The 22078-nt window shown below is 44.4% G+C and overlaps 1 protein-coding gene across 1 annotated transcript in view; it reads left to right on the top strand.

Moving 5' to 3' along the window:
* LOC147727090 (uncharacterized) overlaps positions 1-22078 on the top strand; it is a 681874-nt gene that overhangs the window by 367467 nt on the left and 292329 nt on the right. Inside the window, exon 6 of the mRNA XM_086961139.1 lies at positions 3561-3678. Within this exon, the coding sequence (XP_086817265.1) occupies positions 3561-3678 (118 nt within the window). The remainder of the gene's footprint in view (positions 1-3560; positions 3679-22078) is intronic.

The raw sequence follows: 22078 nt of genomic DNA, 5'->3' as shown, positions 1-22078 counted from the left end.
ACCAGGTCTGTTGACGGTTGAGATAGCGTGCTTGGAAGTTGGGGGTCTAGGGAGTCCTCCTCCTGCACCAAGGGAGATCCCACCGACTTTGTTTTAGCTTTCCCCATACTCACACTTGACAACTCCCCAGGCGTCCCTGCAGCACAAAGATTGTATATGGGGCCTCTGTTCTGGCAGCCCCAACAGGATCCGAGGGCAATGGAACAGTGTGTCACTATTGAGTAGTGATGGTGGGTGCTCCCCCCCACCCTCAAATCTGCAGGAAAGGACAGTCAAGGAAGGTCTTTTAGTAGCTTCTGGGGTTTCGCTGTTGCTTCCATTCCAGAGAGACTCTATCTCACCCCCAGGGGAGCCAAACCCGGTATATTGATGGGTTCCCAGAGTGTCCCTATTGGCGTAAACCCATCACAACAAAGAGGAACAAGGTATCGCCTCGTCAGTAGAGATGTATTGTCAAGGCCTCTGTGTGCCAGTCCGTCTTGCACACAGCCGGGTTCACAACTCCCGAACCAAAGGAAAGAGCCCAATGCTGTAGGCTCCCACCAATCCCTCCAGTTCTAGGGGAGTTTGTCACTTACCCTCAAGTCTCATGTCAGGTCCCGTCGCCACACGTGCCTCAGGTCCAATTTTCAGACGTCTCCACTGGCCGCCACGACAAGGAGCGTGTGGGTCCCAGTCCTCCAAGACCGCTAATGGCCAGGCTCGGCCCGTCGGCAGCTCGTGTCTCCCCTCCAGAGGAACTCTGCAGTGTCCGTCTGGCCCCCTTGTAATCCAGCGGAGGGCAACTGTGCAGTGGCAACACTCATACGTCCAGCTACCCAGACCACAAGAATAGCGCAGGCTAGGCACAATTGCCGGGGCGAGCGCAGGTGCCTGGGGGTGGGGAGTGACGGAGTTGGGTGGAGATCTACTGCCCTGCGCTCCTCCACATAGGCCCTCCCACCTCCGTTGAAGGGAGACAGGTCCGGTTCCCTCCCCTCTCAGTCCTGTGCTCCAGCCGCCCCAGCTACTCACTGTGCGGGCAAGATGCGCGGATGCCTCAGGAACCGGCAGCCGCCTCAGGGGGTCACAGACTACGGGACAGGCCCCAGATCAGGGCAGTAGTGTGTAGGCGACCTCCGGTCCTCTCACATCCCCTGCCAAGACGCTCAGCACCACAGCCAACTAGGCAGTGGTCCGAACGGTCCACTTCACGCCCGGCTGCTCCTATACCCAGCCGCCCTTGGGCAGACACGCGTCCCAACACCAGGACCGTCAGTCGCCGGGTCTCAAGCACCGCTGGATCCACTCAGCAGCCGACTCCGCTCACATTCCTCCATCTCCCAGATCAGCGCACTCCCCGGGGAGCCAGACCAACCAACGCATTTAGTCCGGGCCGCTATCGTAACAGGCACTGCTCCTGTCTCGTCTCTGGATTCGGTCCCACAGTTTAGGTGTTATTTGCGGCGACAGCTATACCTGCTTGCAAGGGAAGGGCTCTCCGGGGCGGCATTTGGAGTTTCGGAAATGTTTGAGAGTCACTGCTGTTTTTCAATTATTCAGGATATTAATTGGGCTGCCACAGAGCTACGGCTCACGTGTCCGCCATTGATGGCTTTCAAGCCACGCCCCCACTGTTAAATATATACTTATTTGTGGTGAAACTCCACAGTGAGGATGGCGATCTTCACACAGAAATGGATAGGAAAAGTTGAGGCTTAACCTCCACACGTAGGTCTGTGAATAGCATTTGTAGTATGTTATTACCTTACTACAATATTCAGTTGGTGATTAGGCCCTCAAGCCCTAAATCTGGCTTTAGTCTTGTAGATTGAGCCTACTTATATAGGCATAGGGTTTTGTGCTTTTTCATTAGTATTATTGTAGTTGTAGATTAGATGTTCTTAAGTTATGTCCTTTTTGGGTGTGCTTTTTGGTATTTGGTGACTGTGTTGCTCTGCCCTACTTTGCTGATGTTTCCTGTGGACAGCTGGTTCAGTCCCGATATGGGTTTTGTGAAGTCCATTATTCGCTACTGATAGTTTTATTCTCCAGTATTTTATGTTTGGCTTAAGCTGGAGGTGCACAATGGTACTTCTGGTTTGGTCTGTGGTCAACTGCTTGTCCTGGGCTTCTTTCCCACTCCTTAACATCTTGTTACCACCAAATCTCTGGAAACTTTCTGAGGTCCTCTTGCCTTTTCTATGCAAGGAGCCTAGACAGTTGTGGTTAAAATTTGCTACAGTCTGCTTCAGTAATGTTAGGTGGGGCCATTGCAGAATATTGCTGCTGTACCTGTAGGTTTTTGTAATTAGGTCTTAATTGTTCCATTGTCTTACTCTTTAGTTGATGCTTTTCAGCTTTGGGGCAGGTGACAACCAGTGGCGGCTTCTTTGTTTCTGTGTGCCTTTGCTCCAGAACTTGAACGGACTTTAGGATGCATTTCGCTCCTGTGGTGTTGCCAGGAACAAGTTATATAGTTTCTGTCCAGATTACCTTAACATCGTCTTTGGACACTTTCAGAGAGATCTTTGTTAACTCTCTTTGGTAGTCAAGCTCTCCCCACGTTCTGTTTCTTTGTTTTTCTTGCTGTCACACCGGCAGAGCTTCAGTAAATATTGGAGTTGTAGAAGAATGTTTATTTTGATGGTGTTAATCCTGTCCATAAGGAAAATAAACAGATTATTCCACATCTCCAGGTCCTTCTTTATTGCTGCGATTAATGGGGGTGGGAGGAATTAGCATTGAATAAAGCCCGGAAGTCTATGGGACAGCATACCAGTATTCTAGTAGTTAATTCATTTCTGCATGATCTTTGCACACAGACTGTAAATTGACAATTTTCCTGTAGCCTCCTTTTCTCTACATAAGAATGCTGAAAAGATATGAAAACCCTGTTTAACCTTTTTGCAGTTTCCTCACTATTGATTCATATTGAGCAATGTGTGATTCAGTGATCTTCCCACTGAAGTTTTTATAGTTGCTCGCAATCTTAGAAGTATCCAACAGTATAGTCAGTTTCGCTTTTCCGTTTTATGTTTTTCTACAAACTTGTGAATTATGGCAAAGTAGATTTGTGAATTATGTAGTTCTAACTGAAATGTCATCCGCCTCAATGTGCAAGTAGGTTACCACTTGCCTCTCATCAGGACACTTTTCATAGAGCATTCCACTATTTTCATTATGATCTTTTTTTACTTAAAAAATCTCAAAATATGTGTTGCCAGTAAATTGTTTGGTGTTATGTGGACCACTTCCATCTCATACTTTCAGACTAATATTGTGGCGGAAATGAGTGAGTCATTTTGGGACTTGGAATGAACTTTAGAATTCTGGGTAAGACGTAATGTGGAATTTAGGGACATAGTGTTGTGTGGTTAAGACAGAATAAAAGTATTGGTTAGCTTATTTAGGTGATGACATTTTTTAAAGAGTAGTAGGCTACTGACATATCTCACTCTGGGACCTTCAATCACCAGATAAATAACACATTCATCATATAGTATTGGACTCACAAGTTATAACTTTGATGCAGTTATACCTAGTAAATTCTCCAAATGTAATACATGTTTTTATTTTAGCAACAGTTGATGCCAAGACCAAGGAGACTGCAGAAAAATTGGCTGAGTTGGTTATTCAGATTGGACCACACTTGGAAAGCGTGACCAAGCCTAATCTGGCTTCTTATGAGGAATTTTGGTAGGTATACAATATGAACTTCTTGCAGATGAAACCGACTTAATCGCACAGAATACTTTATACGTCTTATTTTGTTTCATAATAAACTGTATAACTTTGGTTTATCAAAACCAGAAGGTGGGAAGGTTATTTGCTCTATTTGTAAAATTAAAGATCATTACAGATGTCAGGCTTTGTAAATGTACTCCTACCATGACTTTCCTGCAACAGTTAAAGTTCCACTGCTTAGCTATCAACACAAATAAGTTCCTGCTTCTTATAAAGCCATAATTGGCTTCTACAATTATGTATCATATTACGTGATGAAAGATCGTATGAATCGCCTTGTATTGCATTCTTATTTAGCTATCATGACATTTATTTTTCATACATCAAAGATATTGAAGATGTACAACATTAACACCCAATTCACCTTCCAAGAGGCTCTCCCCTCCCCAATAAGCTGCTCTAAAATTACTTTCATTTCAATTCCTCTTTATTTGGCCTTTGACCAATTGAAGTGGTTAACCAGAAATGCAGGCAGAGTAAACTGGTACTTTTTCCTTCTATAACAAAGGCACTTTGTGCTTTTACTTTTCAGTTAAAAGTTTTTTAAAAAGCACATTCTGTGTGATTTTATTTTCTTTCGAAGACTTTTTAATTTGTGATAGACCCTGGAAATCTGCGTTTAATGGGGAGAATCGTTTGACACCAATTTAGATAATTCTGCTTTGGGTTGTTTTTACCACGGTTTATAGGTTTAAACTGAAAACAAGAAAGCCTGTTCACATGCATCTTAATGGTTTTCAAGATACAGTAATGTTTGAGTGCTTCCACCAATACAGTTTAGGACTCCAGGTAGAAAACAAAACCAATGGAAGATTGTCACAGTTTTCCTCTTGATTTTAAAGGCATAGCTATTCAGAACTATCGTGAATGTAGGTCATTTTTAGGTGGCCAGTATCAATTTTAGCACAAGTCAAAAACACCAGCAGCATCAATTCTAAGAACTTCCTTCTCACCCTAACAAACATTTTCTCAATATGATGAAAATAAGTAGCTGTTAAACTGGTTTGTGGACCTTTTTCAGCAGGTGAGCAATGCTTCAAATCTCATGAAGATCAGACACTACCTGACAAAGTTGTATGGAACCAAGTCTACCAGACCTGGGATTGGATTTTCTATTCTATATGCCCAGATGTTCCTTAATATTTTAGAATTAATATGTTAATAGCTTGTGTGCCCATACATGCTCTGCATTTGCCGGCCATCTAGAGTTGGGCCCAGATGTTTGTAGCATGTTTTTTCTTTGAAGAAGTCTTGAGTCGCAAGACATGTTGTGATTCATTCCTTATTCCCCATTGCACCAGGACAAAGACTCCACCTCAGATTGTTTTCTTCTATGTCTGGTTCTAAACGTTTGAGTGCCAATTCCAGGACCAACGCATTCTTCTGCAAACACGTGAGGACCAACCTTCCTGTTATTCCAACCATCCTTCTTCGAACAACTGTTGAATATTGAGTGTCTGGTCGGCTGATTCTTCGCAAATTCTTCTCCAGCTCCCTTCAAACCGCGTTGGACTGCTTCACGAAGCATCTTGAATGAACATCTCTTCAAACAACCGGCAGAAGCGGGACTTCAATGCTTTTTGGGTTGCAATCCAGGAGATGGCTGGGGAGGAAGTTTTATGGAATGGACACCTTTCCAGTTGAACCTTTGGTGCAACAGAAATTACCTTATCACCACGACGTGTGCAATGTCTGCCTATCTCCTTAACATTTCAAGGCTACCTACGATGCCTACTAAGCCCTCTGCTGGAAGAAACCCCTCCGGCACTGACCAGATTAGAGTTAGGTTCATCACAAAATGCAGCAGAAAGCCTTCACTGAAACCCCTGGCATCTTTAGCCAGAAGATCTGTTCAGCACTGAGCAAGAGGACACAGGCCTGTCCAGTCTTCCAGCTGCTGAGTGGTACGAGAGCCCAGAGATGTTGTCCTCCGAAAACTCAGTCGACTAGGAGGGGGCTGAGCACCCAGCTCTTAAAGCACTCTGGACCGAAGACCAGGTCAAGGCCTAAGGACCCTATTTTCCCTATTATTAAGGTCCGTCATTTCAACCTTGCGTAAGATATGACTCTCGCATAGCTCTACAAGGTTTGCTTTCCCACCCACAGGTGATCTGAGTGAACTTTGCACCAGCGCTGAATGTGAGAGACCTGTTATTGTAGACCTCCAAAACTCCACTCAATACATAGTTTAAGTGACATCCCTACTTTTGGGTTACTAACAATCCCTAAAAGGGATCTGGGGAATCGTGGTAACAATAGTCTTATTTCGCTCTTCACAATATCATACACACAGTTCTAAGAAGAAAACACACTTTTAACTAAAAGTGTTTATTACAACAGGGTGGACCTGTCTTTCAGTATATCTAAAGTAATCACACATGGTATCATAAAAACAGCAAGTAGACACGTTGTACACAACTAAAATAAAGTGAACATTTCTAAAGCCTAACTCCCTAAATCTACTTCTATGTGCTGCCTTAGGAAACATGTAGTAGAGCAACTTGCGAACTAGAGTTTCTTGGGAAGAAGCGACGCACTGCATACCTTATTGACAGCTAAGGCTATCATTATCTGAGGGGACGTGTAGGAAATGTTCCCTGCAAAGAGCAAACATGTGCTGCGGTTGCAACTCTCCTTGGGTACTCAACTGTTATCAGCTTCAGACAGAATGCATCTGCTTCTCTAAATGCCAGAAATTACCAAGATTGTTTTTGGGCAGTATCTTGCAGGATAATGTGGTATAAAAGACCTCTCTATCTAAGGGGCTGAGTGGTGATCCTTAAAAACTAAATGTTAACCGGGGTGAAGATTTTTTACATAGTTTTAGGAATGTGGCATACAGATTACAAGCGCCAGAAAAGGGAGTCCTAAACATATCTCTAAGAAAATGGGAGACAAGTGAAAGTCAATTTGAACTACAGCACTTTGATACATTTTCTGGGGAGGATTCTTGGTGGCCTTGGCATATTGATAAAGGAACACTGTTCCAGACTACTTGTGTAATCAGGTGTGCTATCTGGTTCCTTATCGGAACTGCTTGACACTTTCTATACCTTTCTTGGGTCGAACGACGATAAGGCCAGACGGCATGCTTGGTAATATTGTTTAATAGAGATATGGCCAAACTTGGGTGGAGTGTGATTCGAGATGAATCTAAGGACCTGTGAGGAATAAAGTCGGAGATTAGGGACTTTACGTTGCAAAGTGACCCCTAGACTGAGGCAGAGCACTGCTCCAGAAGGCGTCCAGTATCAAACTTAAATGCAACCTGAAAGCGCACCTATCTTTTGGTCTGACTAGGCCAGTGGACACCACTAGAACCTTAGAGCATTTTTGCCTCTCACTCTCTGCAGTCTCCTCCTCAGTCTTCACGCACAGATTAAGACCCCAGTTAGACCTTCTCACCTTCAGGACCCGTACGTTGAGCCTTTATCACTCAGGGAAGGTGAGGACCCATGGAGGACTATACAGGGTAGATCCCCCCCGATAATATGGCCCAAGAGTCTTACTCTACTAAGCCCTCCCTACCTGATGACTACTGCTTATCATGCAGTAATTCGGAAGGCCTTTCACCATTATACGGTGAAGATGAGTTCCTCATAGAGACTCTTTCAAAGACCAAGCGATCAGTACAATACTGCTCCTGCTTACGGTCATGTTAAAATCAGCTGATAACTTACAGGAGTCAGTGAAAGCCAAAGGTGGAGAAGTTCAGACCTGCTCTGGCTGACTGAGTGTACTTCCATGGTCAAGTTCCACCCATCTCACCGGCTGTACATACAGCACGTAGATGTGCCTCAGTGCAAGCAACGGGTATGTTCCCCGCCTAACAAGGAGAGTAAATTAATAGACGCTGCTGGCATGCATGGGGCATTGTGGGCTGCTACACATTGGTGCATCACAAATTCTTTAGACCGGCTCTCCTGCTATGACAAACACCACTGAGAGGACAGTGAAGACCTTTTCGAACACTTAGCCACATAGAAGAGAGGGGAGGTGCTGGTGGCAGATCGCAAAATTATATCTATTGCAAAGATTAGGTATACCCTGGATTTTGTAGGCATAACATTTAGAGGCATTAATACCAGAATCCGCCTTTGGTGACATGCTTGGCTCAGACGCTCTGGTTTCTGACCTGAGGTGCCACAGCATCTTCTGAATGTGACTTTTGATGGAGACCATTACTTTGGCCCTGAAAGCGATGAGGTGCTACAGAAAATCAAAAATGGCACAGACCATGGGTGCTCCTTAGTTTGCCACCTCAATGTCCACCTTTCACATATAACAACCCAGAGGAGGATCCAAGGATCTACCCAAAGGCAGGGTTACTAGCACTTATAGAGGTAACAGCCAAAGTTATGGTGGGGCTTTGCCAACCAGGATGCAACATACTCTAAACATTGACTCTCCTATCCCCTCCAATCGTACAACATCTGTCGGGGGAAGGCTGGCGTTTTTCCTCTCTGAGTGGGAATCGATTACCTCAGTCAGATGAGGCCTCCCTGTAGTTAGACAAGAGTACTGCCTAGAGTTGTGCACCACCAAACATTTCACCTCTAAACCACGTCCTCAGTCCAGACTGTCTTCAGGTGCTCAAAACGTTCTTAGCCAAAAGGGTCAACAAGCTGGTGCCCCCACACCAACGCAGCAAAGTCTCAAATGGGGTTTTATCATAAATAACCTTCTGCCGAAACTCAGGGTTCATAACCCAATAACTAATCTGGACAATGAATAACTGTCCCTCCTCTACCTAATTCCCAAGAAGGGCGGTTGTTCTGGTCATTCCTGGACCTTTGGCACCTGAATCAATACATCATGTCAGAACATTTTTACTTGATCACCCTGCAAGATGCCATCCCGCTGCTCCCTCAAGGGGACATCATGGACGACAATAGACTTGAGACACCTCTCAACATCCCCAGTCATCCTGCCCACAAGTTGAATCTCTGCTTTGTGGTACGTGGACAGCACTACCAGTTCACTGTCTTTCCCTTCAGGTTCATACTACTCCAAGGGTATTCACAAAGTGTCTACTTATTGATGTCTGCACAAAAACGTAATTCATATCGTTCCATATCTATATGATAGACTGATCACCAGCACTCCTATAGCAGTTTCTTTTCTCGCAAGTTAGGATTCAGCATCATTGCAAAAAAAATACCACTTCCAGCCCTAGTAGATCTTCCCCTCCCTAGGGTGCACTGTAAACACTTACACTGGGAAAGCATACTCCAACCCAAGAGAGGATGATGACATTCCAAAAGCTGGTGCCTCTCTTCAGGTGGAACATAATCTTTCTGTAAGGATGGAAATTATATTGTTGGGCTTGAAGGCTTATTGTATTGGCATAGTGGCAGACGTTAGGCTGCACTTGTTCCTACATAGAGTTCCCTTTCTAGGCAATGATCACAAGCTGATGCTAAATAAAGGATCTAGTGTTTGTAAAGATCAAAACTTGTCTTGCTGTACAACGGTTTATCTGCAACAACCTGTTGCTTAGTTGATCTTTCATGAGTTCACTCCGCAGGTGAGCATTACCATGAAACACTCCATCTCAGGCTGCAGAGCTCACCTCCACCACATGACAGTTCAGGGCACCTAGACCCTACAATACCAGGGTTGTTGCATCAACTACCTGGAGCTCTTGGCCATAGCTTTCCTCAAGCTCACCCTGGGCAAACCAGTCCTCGTACAGACGGTCATGGTAATGGCTTTGTACTACATCCAGAAATTGAGTCAGCCACTCCCCCTTGCTATCTGTGCCATACAGAAGATTTGGTATTGGGGTTTTGACATCAACATTCACCTGTTAGCAGAGCATTTACTGAGGTTAGACAATGTTGTCGAATGATGTATCAACAAGTGCACAAATGTCAATGAGGCATCAACATCGCAACCTGTTTTACACCCCCACACACCCACAGTGTGGGCAATGCACTATTGATGAACAGGTCCTGAATATTTGCATATTCTTATTCTACTTTCTCACTGATTCCATACTTGTGGAAGATGACACTAACCTGAGCCACACAGAAAAGGTACTCCATGCTCCTACAGTTGTTGTTCAGTCCACTTGACAAAACGGTAGCTAAAGTCAGACATTCTCATATAGCATCAGCATTGGCTCAGACACCCAGACCCCAATCAGCTCAACCTCGCAATTTGGAAAATTAAGGTCCTAGAATTCCGGTACCTCAAGTTCCAAGAGGAGTGCATGCTCATTCTGAGCAAGGTGTGCACGCCCACCACACATGCCGGCTATCTGGCAAAGTGGAACATTCTTGTCCACCACTGCATAAATACTCACGTGGACTCCCTCAATTTTTCTTTGCAAGGCAACATCTACTCCCTGTTACATCTCCAAAAGGCTGAGTTAGCATGCACTTCCATCCCTCTACATTTGGTTCAAAAAACATGCAGAACAGGAAAAATATGTTCCTTTTCAAAATTTCTATCATCATAGACTACATGGAGGCCCTCGAGGTTTATTCCTCCTAATACTCCTCTAGCCCACGTCTGGAAGTAAATGTAGTTCTCACACAGCTCATGGGTCCACTCTTTGAACCACTCCACTTCTTTGTTATGCAGTTTTGTCATGGAAGATAGCCTTCTTGATATCAGTCACCTCCCTCAGATGCATGAGTGAATTGCAGGCTTTAAACATAGTTGGAACATTTATTCAGATCGACAGGAACAAGTGTAGTCCTTAGAACCAGTTCCACATTTGTGCAAAAGATTGTCTCTCTTTTCCACAATAATCAAACTGTTCATGTTGCCATCTCCGTGCCACATTCAGACTCCGTAGTGGAAAGGGACTTGTACACCCAATAGTTTTTCAAATCGAATTTATTGGTCCCATTGATGGGATCAAGTCTGTAAAACTAAGCAACTTTTCAGAGCCTTTGCCATACCTCATATGGGACACTTCATCTCCAATTCAGTTTACGAGAGGGATCATTAAATGCATACACATTTGTAAAGTCAAGCGCATGCTATTTGTGCCTCCTCAAGACATCCCAGACACAAAAATTGAGCCACAATCTCATTCATGCTTACATTCTGAGTGAAGTAGTGTGGATCACTGGTTAGAGGCGGCAGACCCGAGAGCAGAGGACGGCCCGGGACCAGGGTTCGATTCCCGACGCGGCAGGTTTCTGGACCAGGGTCAGCGGACTCGATAATTCTCTCGCCTCGGTGCCCACTCTGATCAGCGATCACACTCGGCAACTCTGGGCATTAGCTTGCCTCATCTTCACTAACGGCCCCACCAGACCGCCGGGGATGCCTGGTCTCACCCTGGAGATACCCACTAAGGGACCATCTCTCAGGGAAGCCAGGAAGGGTTTCGCAGCGGTCGAAGCGCGGAGATACTCCTCCGGGAGTCGATCCTAGCGCTATATAAACCTGCAATTAATTAATTAATTAATTAATTCTTTGCAGGCATCTGTAAAGCTGCCACTTGGTCAACTCCACACATGTTCACAAAATACTTGTGTGTGGACATTCAAGCCCATCAACAGGCTTTAGTGGACCAAATTGCATTAAGAACTTTGTTCCAAACATCTGCATCATCTGATTGTAACCACTGCATCTTCTTTATCTTTTAAGGTGGCATGCGTTTCTACTGCCACATATGCTACAAATGATATTGTTACCCTGTAACGATCGGTTTGTAGTGTTTTTAGTGCTGTGGATTCACGTGCACCCATGTAGCAGGGATTCTGCTCAGACACAGAACTGTGCACAGAGACCTAGGCCCTCAGTGAATTAGGGTGTGCCAAAACTCACCTTAGTACCCAAAATCCCCTACCAGACTAGCAATCAGTGTCACATTAGCTCTTAGTCCTCTAGCAAAGAAACCAATGATTAGACAACCCAGAACATCCGTCTTAAGTTACCTCAGGTAAAGTGGAAAACATGAACACTCTTTCGTTATACTCTCATACCAGTCCAGAACAGGGAGTAAAGGGAGACACGTGCAAGTTTAAAATATTTTTTTAACGCTGTGATCTCAAGTGCAGCTTTTTTGCTAATACAGGCAGACATATTATGAGAAATATAAAATTCAAATGGAGAAATCATGTTATAATGCTAAATGAAACAGGCTAAATAAGTACCTATATTTCAGCCTCCCTTGCTAGTAGGTTAGTTTATAACTACAGAAGGTCTCTTTGGGCTTACATGGGCTACCCCATACCTCAAGATATGCAGAAGTGGATCACAGCGATTTCTGCACCAGCTCTCAGCATACGAATGTTCCCCAAGTGTTTTCAATCATGCCTACACAGTGCATTATTAAAGCCACCAGTATCTGAGGTCGCCGCAGCTGCATATGTGTTATGTCTAGAACGTGCGCTGAGCAGTCCAAACAACAAACTGCAGTGTTGAAATAACCTTGAAGGCCTCGGCACTCACTGTTCAGACTAAGCTTACCAAGCAAGGCTACTAATGCAGAAAAACACGTTATTACTGTGTGAAGCAAAACACTCTGCCAAACTCTAAACAATTAATAAAGTGTGTGCCTTGTGCAAAAAGGCAGCAGAAAGGAAAAATGGCGTTTAAACTTCTAATAAGCTCATGTCAACTTAAAACTGTGTGAATGCAAGGCTCAGCCCACGACACCCATTCCAGATGTTGCCTATTTCTTTTTACTGTGCACAGTACATGTCTTCACCACTACACTCCACTTATACTACTCACCTGCTGAGCAGAAAAAAGTTGAAGTGTAGACTTTGTCCTGGTGCATTGAGGGCTAGGGGTCTCAACAGGTCTTGTGACTCCAAATTACTTTCAAGAAATACAAGTTTCAAATGTCCGTGCCTAACACTAGTTCAAGGACTATGCAGAGCTTGTGGATCTACAGTACTATGCTCTAGGAACAGATAATTATAAGGTAAGAAACATTTTCCTTGCTATTACAATTGGTAAATCAGTAGCACACATGGTTGAGCTTCTTCCCTCTCTTGGAGATTGCAAGAGCTGAGAGCTTGGAGTAGTTTTCTGAACAATACTGATTGAAACGTCTGGTCCTTTGCTTGGTTTCAAGGGGACTCTTGTGTTTTCATTTCTAATTCTTCTGGCCTCATCAACTAGACTTTTAGTGACTGTCATTTAAAAAATACGTAGGGAGGCTTGATTCTCCACTTATTCTTCTACTTACCCTAAGTGTCTCTGCATGAATTCAAAAAGCTGTGCTGCCCTGCACGTACATTTTTTCTGTCTCACCCTGTGTTTTCCTACATTGAACCTTGACAGTAATGGGAGTCCACCAGAGGTGCTCCACGATTTACTCTATCAGAGGGAATAGTCAAAATTAACCCTCTTTCTCTACAGTGACTGATCATGGTAGCAGCTTGTTTATAGTTCAAGGGTACAAGTGGTTTTACCTGTATCACTGAGACGCTGTTTATAGGCTATAGATGAAGTGCCCATAACTATGGTTTCTAGCTTCGAGGTGTATTTGACATGGTGCAGGAATGTCTGTTAAGTCTGAGTGTGCGTTAGGTGTGTGGTTCATGTCTTGACTGGTGATAGTTGAGCTCCATTTGGACGCTCTATGCTGCATAACATATTTCCTTTGTGTTGACCTGGTGATGTCCATCTTTGACAGCCCAACCTCCTGTTCCCCTCCATGAAATGTGTTTTTGCTGAGCAAAGTCTGCCACCCATCCCATTAGTTCATAGTAGGTTTTCCTGTCTTTGGTGAAAGGCACTCATAACCTAATTCTTGTTTTTTGCACATTTCCGTTGGCAACTGCCGTAGATGCAGGCCTCATTCAAAAGGCCAAAAAACATAACACCTGGATACATTTCAACAAGTCTAAGTACTCTTGGCTGGGAGTTCGGCAAAATCTGGGCAGCAGCAAGGGCAAGTTGCACCTCCAGAATTGGAAGGGCTACACACCTTTCATTAAAGAAGGTGCTCTTGTTCACATGTGCATCTTATCTCAATCACCAAAGGGGTCTGCTACTACTTTGTTCTTTCATCATTATTGGGATACAGATGAGGCGTGTGCCCAAGTGCAGGAAGAGAAAAGACACAGACCATGACTGAAGTCTCTGGGTGATAGTCATTGTCCCTTTAGACTGGGCCCATATCTGGGAAGCCTGCAGACTTGCGTTACTGCAGTTACCTACCTGTGAAGAGAAGGAGAGTCTGTCTGCCGGTTGTGTAGTTGATCCAAAAGAAGACCCGCACAGGGCGCACCTAACTGGAAAATCTGCTTCGGGACAAATCAAAGGAGAGGAAGTTCCTGGGGTTGCCACAGAACAGGAAGTATATAAAATATGGAGGAGCATCTGGATTACTGAACTGCTTCATTTACTGTTGATGCAAGGGTGATCATATCTCATCCCTGATCTGCCTACATCTTCTTAAGCCCAGAGTGCCCAGGAGGTCACCCTCCGTGTGAGGTCCAGCTTCACTGACTGGTGGAATTGTCCCTGCTCCCAGAACCATTTGAACCCTTTGTCTTGCCCCTGTGTTTCCAAAGAACACTCTAAGCAGAGTCAAGTCCTTGAAGAATCAGTTGGTCCTGGTTAGGTTAGTGCTTCCCCTGGGTATCACTATCCCTTGGGGGGGCACCTGCCAGAAAACCTCAATGATGCAAGTCATTTCTGAGAGACTAGCCACTATACAAAAAATGCAATCGACGACCAGCCTGATGAGGCTCTGACTACTTCAGTTGTTCCCAACAAAAGTACTTGGAGCAGTAAATGGTAGCTTGACTTCAGTGATCAGAGACTTCTGTGGACTGTGTCCCTAACTTGATGCCAGTCACCAAGACTACCAAAGCTCAAGGAGACCAGCAGAGCCATTACTTTTTATTCCGTCTCTGTCTGATTTTTAGTTGTGACATCGTTTTATCCAATCCTGTTACCATCGTGGTGCTTATGGTTGGGTGGTCCAGGACCGTAATTGGATTCAGATTCCCTCACATCTCTACCCATCTTACAGAGACCTTTGCAAGAGTATAAATTAAAACTATGCCTCAAACATTTCTGAAGGGCCGATGACATAAGATTTATTTTTTAAGAGCACTGAGCTTTATCAAACTAAGCTCCATACAATAATATTAACCAACGGCCAATTTCTTATCAGAAATGTAGCTCCTTCCTATTGAGATTTTATTTTGACCCTCCAATGTGCAAACGCTTGTGTTTTTTTTCTGTATATCTAGAGCTCACAGGACAATAATTATTTTTTGATAAGGTTGGTCCAATAGTAATAAGAAGGTCGATTTAAAGCGATGGTGAAGGTGTGAGCGAAATCTGGTTTGAAGAGCCTGATGGCAGCAGAGCTGAAAGAGATCAGGCCAAAGGGCTCATCCTTATGATGCTAACAAATATCAGCTGGCGACTGCCTTTATGGCTTTTCAGTCTGTTAGGAATGGGTCCACAGGATCCACAGTTCATTTCTCCTTTCCCTGCTTTAACACTACGCTGCTACCATTAGTAACCGCAAAGTTGCACCACAAGACAAAGCAAGCAATAACTATTCTGTAATGAGTCGCGAATGATGATGTTTTCTTGAGTTACAAAAGATTATTTATTTTTAAAGGTGTGAATGCAGCACCAAACAGCCGACGCGTTTTGTCCCATGCAGGGGACTTCTTCGTGGCTCAAAGGCAAATTGATGGCTTCAGAGATAAATGGCACTCGATGTCCAATAAATCACGACGCAGTAGTTAATTGTCAGAGGATAGTATATCTAATGGTCTAAGGTTAAAACAAGTCAAATATGCGTGTTACAGCAGTAGAAAGAATCTCTTGTGGTAACACAAATCCTCATGGAAGGAATTGCCAAAAGATGCACGGATGGGTTATAATAAACCAGAACGATCTATCTCAAGAACTATAATCCTCCACCTCTTTAAAGGTATTTCAAATCAGAGCCGGGTAGATGAATAAGGAGCAATAACAGTTATGTATAGATCAATCTCAGGTTTTATTAATTGGACATCAAGAACTCCAAGGCCAAAGAAAATCAGGGCAGGAGTGAAGATATATAGGATGTGCTCGGTCGGTTAAAATATGGCCGATCTGCAGCAAGGCATCCAGGCGTTCCCCTGTAACAACCGTGATAAGTCCTCTGGCGGTCCGTCACGCTGCTACCCTTTCTCTAGGGCTCTATTCTTGGTGCCTTCACATCTTTTGATCTTGAGTTTAGCAGGATATATATTGCTCTTCTGAAGATTAGGACCGAGAAGGCTAGAAGTTCCGATACAGCATATGAAGGTGAATGAGCTGTTAAACAAGGTACACATGAAGCTAGACAAAAAGGCAAAACAGAATTCTAATGGAGAATTTCCTGTGAAATGTAATGAGCTTACAAGTGGTTAAAGTTAGAGTTTGTTATGTAAGCTCCAAGTTCCTTCTGCAGCTGCCACTGTAGGAAGTAGATAGTCCCTCCACTTACCATGTTTCTAAGGTATTACACTTTCCTACACCATATCTGTTTGCATGGATAAAAACTAATGAGCTAATATGTTTGGCTCTGCTATGCAGGTGCCAGCATTATTGAGCCATCGTTCCTTAGCGTAAGTGAAGCTGTCCTAGATCATTATGAGACTGAGTGACTGCACTATTCACCAGGAAAGTTGTTGTGAGCAAGATGTTTGGGCTGACTTGAAACCAATATCAAAAATACTTTTAACACCTTCAATGCTACAGCAATTCCCCCCCCCCCCCCCCCACCCGGTGCTGGGTGTTCCATAAATCCCATTGTTCATGACGGGCTCAGCTCGTCATGAGCACAGGAGCACTGTACTGCATGACGAGCTGAGCTCGTCATGAGCATGGAAGGGGTTAAGGTTCAAGGAAAGAAGGAGGCTCTTTCAAGATCTTGTTGCTTTTTTAGCAACCAAAACTGGCATGGACGGGTGATATAAATAATGCAAAGAATTTTGAGCCCCTGAATACTTTTTTGTTTGTTGAGCGACACTAGAACGAGAGACCACCTGAGCTTAGTCAGTATTTGGCTAACCTAAAGGAGACTGTGATCGCAAGCAATGTGTTCTAGCTGGTGAACTCCTATCAAGGTTATCAAAAGCATAGCCATAAGCCTAAGCGAAACAAAGTTGGCATTTCTCTGGGCTCCCAACAGGCACAGACGCCCCAGGGGAATGGGCCCTTCAGTCACAGCGATAAGAGGAAAGTGGGTAAGGTTACTCGCCTCTCTTTCTTCCCAAGGATGGTAATTGCTTCATATACTCCAAACTAAGATGTTAAGATGACTTGCCCAGTGAAAATCTTTTGATCTTCCAGATAGCCAATCTAATCTTGAACAATGGGGACCATAAAGGTAATTCAGTGGAGAATGTTCTGGTCTAATTGGATGTGTGGAAGGCTGACCTTCACATGGCCATACAGGTTAATCCATACACCCATGATTTTTTTCCTAACTTTCTTCGTAAATAGGTAAAGGATCAGTGCTTCCTGGCACACTGGAACAAGCAGTACCATTTTGGAGAGGTAGTTAATCACAAGAGCATTATTCCTGGTCATAATGAAGCACGAAAGGCAGGCAGTGGGATTTTCCTTTATTAGCACCTGGTGCAGCTTCAGATCTAGCTGGAATACAAGGTAGTCAGCCTGTTTAGAGTCGGAAACAAGATAGTTATGCATTGATTGTTGGGCAGCAATCCCATAGCCCTGGAACTGATAAAAGCAGTTCCAATCTCGTTTTTAGGCTGCTCACTCTAGTAGACAGACTGAACGAAGCTTAATGGAGGGATTTGAACGCTTCAATGTTGCATGGACAGAATAACTACTTTATAGTCATCCCTCTGACCCACACATGTGCCTAGCAAACTCTGAGCAATCCCAAAGGTATTTCTTGAAGTAGCTAGCCCATGAGAAAACGTTAGTTGGTGTCTGGGCATAAAGAAGATGAAGGAAAGATTGACCCAATATGGTATAGGATGTTAAAAGGCTTTGCAGGCTTTTTCGAACTTGACAAATTAGTGGTAAGTTTTTGCTTACATTGTCACCAGTCTACCAATCCCTTACCAATGTTTGGGGTTGTATTTGATAGTGAGTGGGATGACATTGTTGGTCCCTTTAAATCCCCTACAATCTTAGGTCAATCAATCAATCAGAACATTTATAGAGCGCGCTACTCACCCGTGAGGGTCTCAAGGCGCTGATGGGAGGGGGGGTGCTGTTACTGCTCGAATAGCCAGGTCTTGAGGTGCTTCCTGAAGGTGAGATGGTCCTGGGTCAGTCGTAGGTGTGCGGGGAGGGAGTTCCATGTCTTGGCGGCTAGGTAGGAGAACCATCTTCCTCCGGTTGTTGATCTGCGGATCCGTGGGACGAGGGCGAGGCTGGCAGAGCGGAGCTGGCGGGTGGGAGTGTAGAATGAAAGGCGGTTGTTGAGGTATTCGGGGCCCATGTTGTGGAGCGCTTTGTGTGCATGGGTGAGGAGCATGAATGTGATCCTCTTGCTGACGGGGAGCCAGTGCAGGTTTCTCAGGTGGGGAGTTATGTGGCTGTGGCGAGGGATGTCAAGGATGAGTCGTGCGGAGGCGTTCTGTATGCGCTGAAGTCGTTTCTGAAGTTTGGCTGTGGTTCCTGCGTATAGGGCGTTCCCGTAGTCCAGTCGGCTGGTGACGAGGGCCTGGGTGACCGTTTTTCTGGTTTCGTGGGGACCCACCGGAAGATCTTTTGGAGCATGTGCAGGGTGTTGAAGCATGAGGATGAGATGGCATTGACTTGTTTGGTCATCGTGAGGGCGGAGTCCAGGATGAATCCCAGGTTGCGTGCGTGGTCCGTGGGTGTCGGTGCAGTGCCCAGTGCTGTGGGCCACCAGGAGTCGTCCCAGGCGGATGGGGATTGTCCGAGGATGAGGACCTCCGTCTTGTCTGAGTTGAGTTTCAGACGGCTGAGCTTCATCCATTCCGCGACGTCTTTCATTCCTTCCTGGAGGTTGGTTTTGGCGGTGGCTGGGTCTTTGGTGAGGTAGAGTATCAGCTGGGTGTCGTCGGCGTAGGAGATGATGTTGAGGTGTTTGCGTGCGATGGCGGCGAGGGGGTTCATGTAGATATTGAAGAGGGTTGGGCTGAGCGAGGAGCCTTTGGGTACGCCGCAGATGATCCTGGTAGCACATACATCCCCGTGTGTATCATACCATCAGGTTCCCCTCAGGCTGTACACCTCTGGAGCTGAAAAGCTCCAGTAGAGATTATGGTTCTATTTGAGCGATTTCTGAGGATTGTAATGTACGATAGAGGGAATAATTTCATGTCTACATGCATGAAAGGGCTGTGTAATGAGTGTAGTGGACACTTCCACTTCTCATCATCTTGCCACCCACAGACCAGTGTACTGATGGAAAGTTTAAAAAAATCCTAACAAGCAGGATCAGTCCATAAGTAGGAAGGGGCACTTTTTCCTGATATTTCTCTCCATTGTCTATCGGGAAGTACAACAGGATATATTTGGGTTCAGTCCATTTACCTTCACCAGTTATTTGTCCCCATCACTGATGATAGAGGTTTGGGAGGAGATGATGTACAAGAGGTCACGCACTCAAAATAAATTATCTCCAAACAAAGATGGTCCAGCATGTGCACAAGACAAACGACAACTTTCATGTTTGTCAAGAACTGATGGAGTGGTTTATAGAGATGACTATCCTTACTGGTTATCATAGGGGGAGAGGGTTAGGATGTCCTTCTGCTCAAGCCAGTTTGTCCTAGAGTTCCTACACTGTTGTAAAGAAGATAAGTAATGGTAACTATTCTGCTGACTTTACTGCCACCTGGAAAGCCAACGCAGTGCTTCCAAGTTATCCAGCTTGTCAGAATTGCTTATGGCCGCTAAACTAACTAAGGAGGACTGTGAGCTCTCTTTTGTAAAAACAGTAGAACAAGTTGGCTCGGTAGGAAGAGACCTACTTCTTACCTGACACTTAACAAAAAGGCAGCAAGACTAAGGCAGTGCTGGACCACTTTGCATTTCTATTTTTATGGACCTTGGGTTAACATCAGTCTGTCCGCATTTTGTGGCAGCTCAGAGCATAATTTACAGGATGTCAATAATGTACCCAGCAGTTCATCAAGGCAGGGGAAGCCAAGCTGCTTGGTTTGGAAAGATGGCATGCGTGTTTAGTAAATGGGCCAGACAATTGCTAGTGGTGTCCATGCTAGTATCAACAGACCTGCACTTCTGTGTGGATTGTCAGGGTTATAATATTGTGTCCAAACAGATGTCCATCCATTTCTTGAGCTGATGCGCTTGTGGATAAGTTAGGCATAGCAAATTATTTAGTACTTTTGATAAGATTGGTGGCCCGTTAAAATGTCCTTGACGTTTAAAGTCAGAGACACCCTAAGTCCTATACCTGCTCACAATAATACCCTTTGGGTTACAGAATGTCTCAGTCACATTCCAGAAATCGGTTAATCGTTTGCTTAACGGTCTAGAGGTCATTTGTGTGGCCTATTGTCAAACATGCTTACAACCCATCATTGTGGTTAGGATCTATTTTATTAGTTGAACTAGTGATCACATTAATTTGTGTGTCTCCGCATAAAACTTTGATGCTTGATATAGGCCTGTCTTAGTTTTTTGTTGTTTTTGGTTTCTCCAACCCTTAAATCAGTGTTCCTTTATTCAGGGTTCTTTTTACCTTGTAGGGCCTCTTCACCAACTGTCTCTTTAGGCCCAGAGATCTTTTTTGGTATGAGTAAATCTGCCTCCTTTCGTTTTCACCACATCGTCCCTTATATCTCTCCTTATCCAGAGGCATATATATAATCACTGTTCTACTTCTCTTTGCGTTACACAGAATGTTTTTCTCCTCCTATGCATGAGGTTTATTCTAGAATTAAATGATACATTTTCTCCATTGGTTATACCACAATGTCCTTTTCCCCTGCCAGTACTTCGGTTCTTCACATTTATATCTTACCTTCTTCGGTTACTTAAAATATCTCTTTCTCATCGTCAGGGCTTATCCTCATTCAAAGTTAGTCCTGAGGTGTATTTTGCCTCGCATGGAAAGAGTCTTCCTGCAAGCCTTGAAAAAAGTACAGGAGCCAGCCTTGAGGAAAAGTTTGGAAATCTCGCAGTTTCCACCCCTTTTTCCATCATCTATCTTCCTAGTTTATATTATACTCAACCACTTATGCTTTGTCTTTTATATTCCTCTCCTTGCCTGAAAAGGTAGTAGTAGTCAGCCTGATGGAAAGCCTAGAAATCCCCAACTTTCCACCCTCCTAACCATCACCTAGCTTTCTAGTTTATATTCTTCTCATCCCCTTATACTTTCCCTTTTATGTCCCTCTATTTGCCTGAAAAAAGCAGTAGCCTACAGCCTGGTAGAAGAATCTGTAAATCCCTGCATTTCCCTGAACACGCATACGTTATTTAGGAAAACGGGGGGAGAGGGTGAGGTTAAGCCTCTCCTTTCTATATCTGATTGTCCTTGCTTCTATTTTCGAATCCTACCAAATGTGAAAATAGTCTTCCTATTGGGTTTTTAAATTTGAAGGATTGTTATTGTCCCCCTATATTTTGGTGACCCCACCCCCTGGAATCAAATCCTCCCTCCTTTTCCCCACCAAATATGGTAGGCATCAGCTTATCCATGGAGTCTTCTCTCCCCAATCGGTGTTTCTGATACCTCCTATGATGCAGTGCTGTCTACCAAGTGGTTCTGGTCACCGCCCGCAAGCAAAAGAGCCTGTTGCTGTGCACCGACCTTTGAAAAAGTCCCCAATATGCTGTGTACCCTCCTCCCACGGTGATGCAGATGGACTGTAGTTCCCTGTTTGTACCGCACTAGAAAAATGGTCCACCTGACTCTTGGAAAGATCTTAGATTTTCGGCCCTTAAGTCAGAAGAGAACTCACTGTTTCTGCATCATACATTTCTAGTAAACATTTATGTATACAGCAGTGCTTCAGAGGAGCACTATTGGCTGTGTTGCATGTTACTGCACTGACCATCTTGCCAATCCGATACTAATATTCTCAAGAGTTATACTTCCAGTATAAGGCCCAACTCGTATACTACAAGGCACTTTTGCATACTGCCAAATCTGAATTAATTTAATCTCAAATTCTTTCCTCTCACAATCCTGCACAGGTTCCCATTAAAGTGGTCCAGTCTTTCTCTTCCCCTCTGCTGTGCCACCTCCATTTCCCTGACCCAGTTGCTCTGTAATATTTGACTCCTTTCTTTGCCAAAGAGCGACCTATATTATAAAACTAGGTGCACCAGTTCCATTGATGTGCCACCGCCTATTATGTTCTGAGATTGGCCTGTTGAGAAGACCCATCACATTGCTGCTCACCTTTTTGTAACTGATAGAACACCATTTATCTGAATGGTTGGCCAATTATCTTGT

This window comes from Lissotriton vulgaris, chromosome 3_1 (assembly GCF_964263255.1).
Source record: "Lissotriton vulgaris chromosome 3_1, aLisVul1.2, whole genome shotgun sequence".
Lineage (NCBI taxonomy): Eukaryota > Metazoa > Chordata > Amphibia > Caudata > Salamandridae > Lissotriton > Lissotriton vulgaris.
Note: the sequence above shows the minus strand (reverse complement) of the source record. Positions and strands in the feature narration are given on the sequence as shown.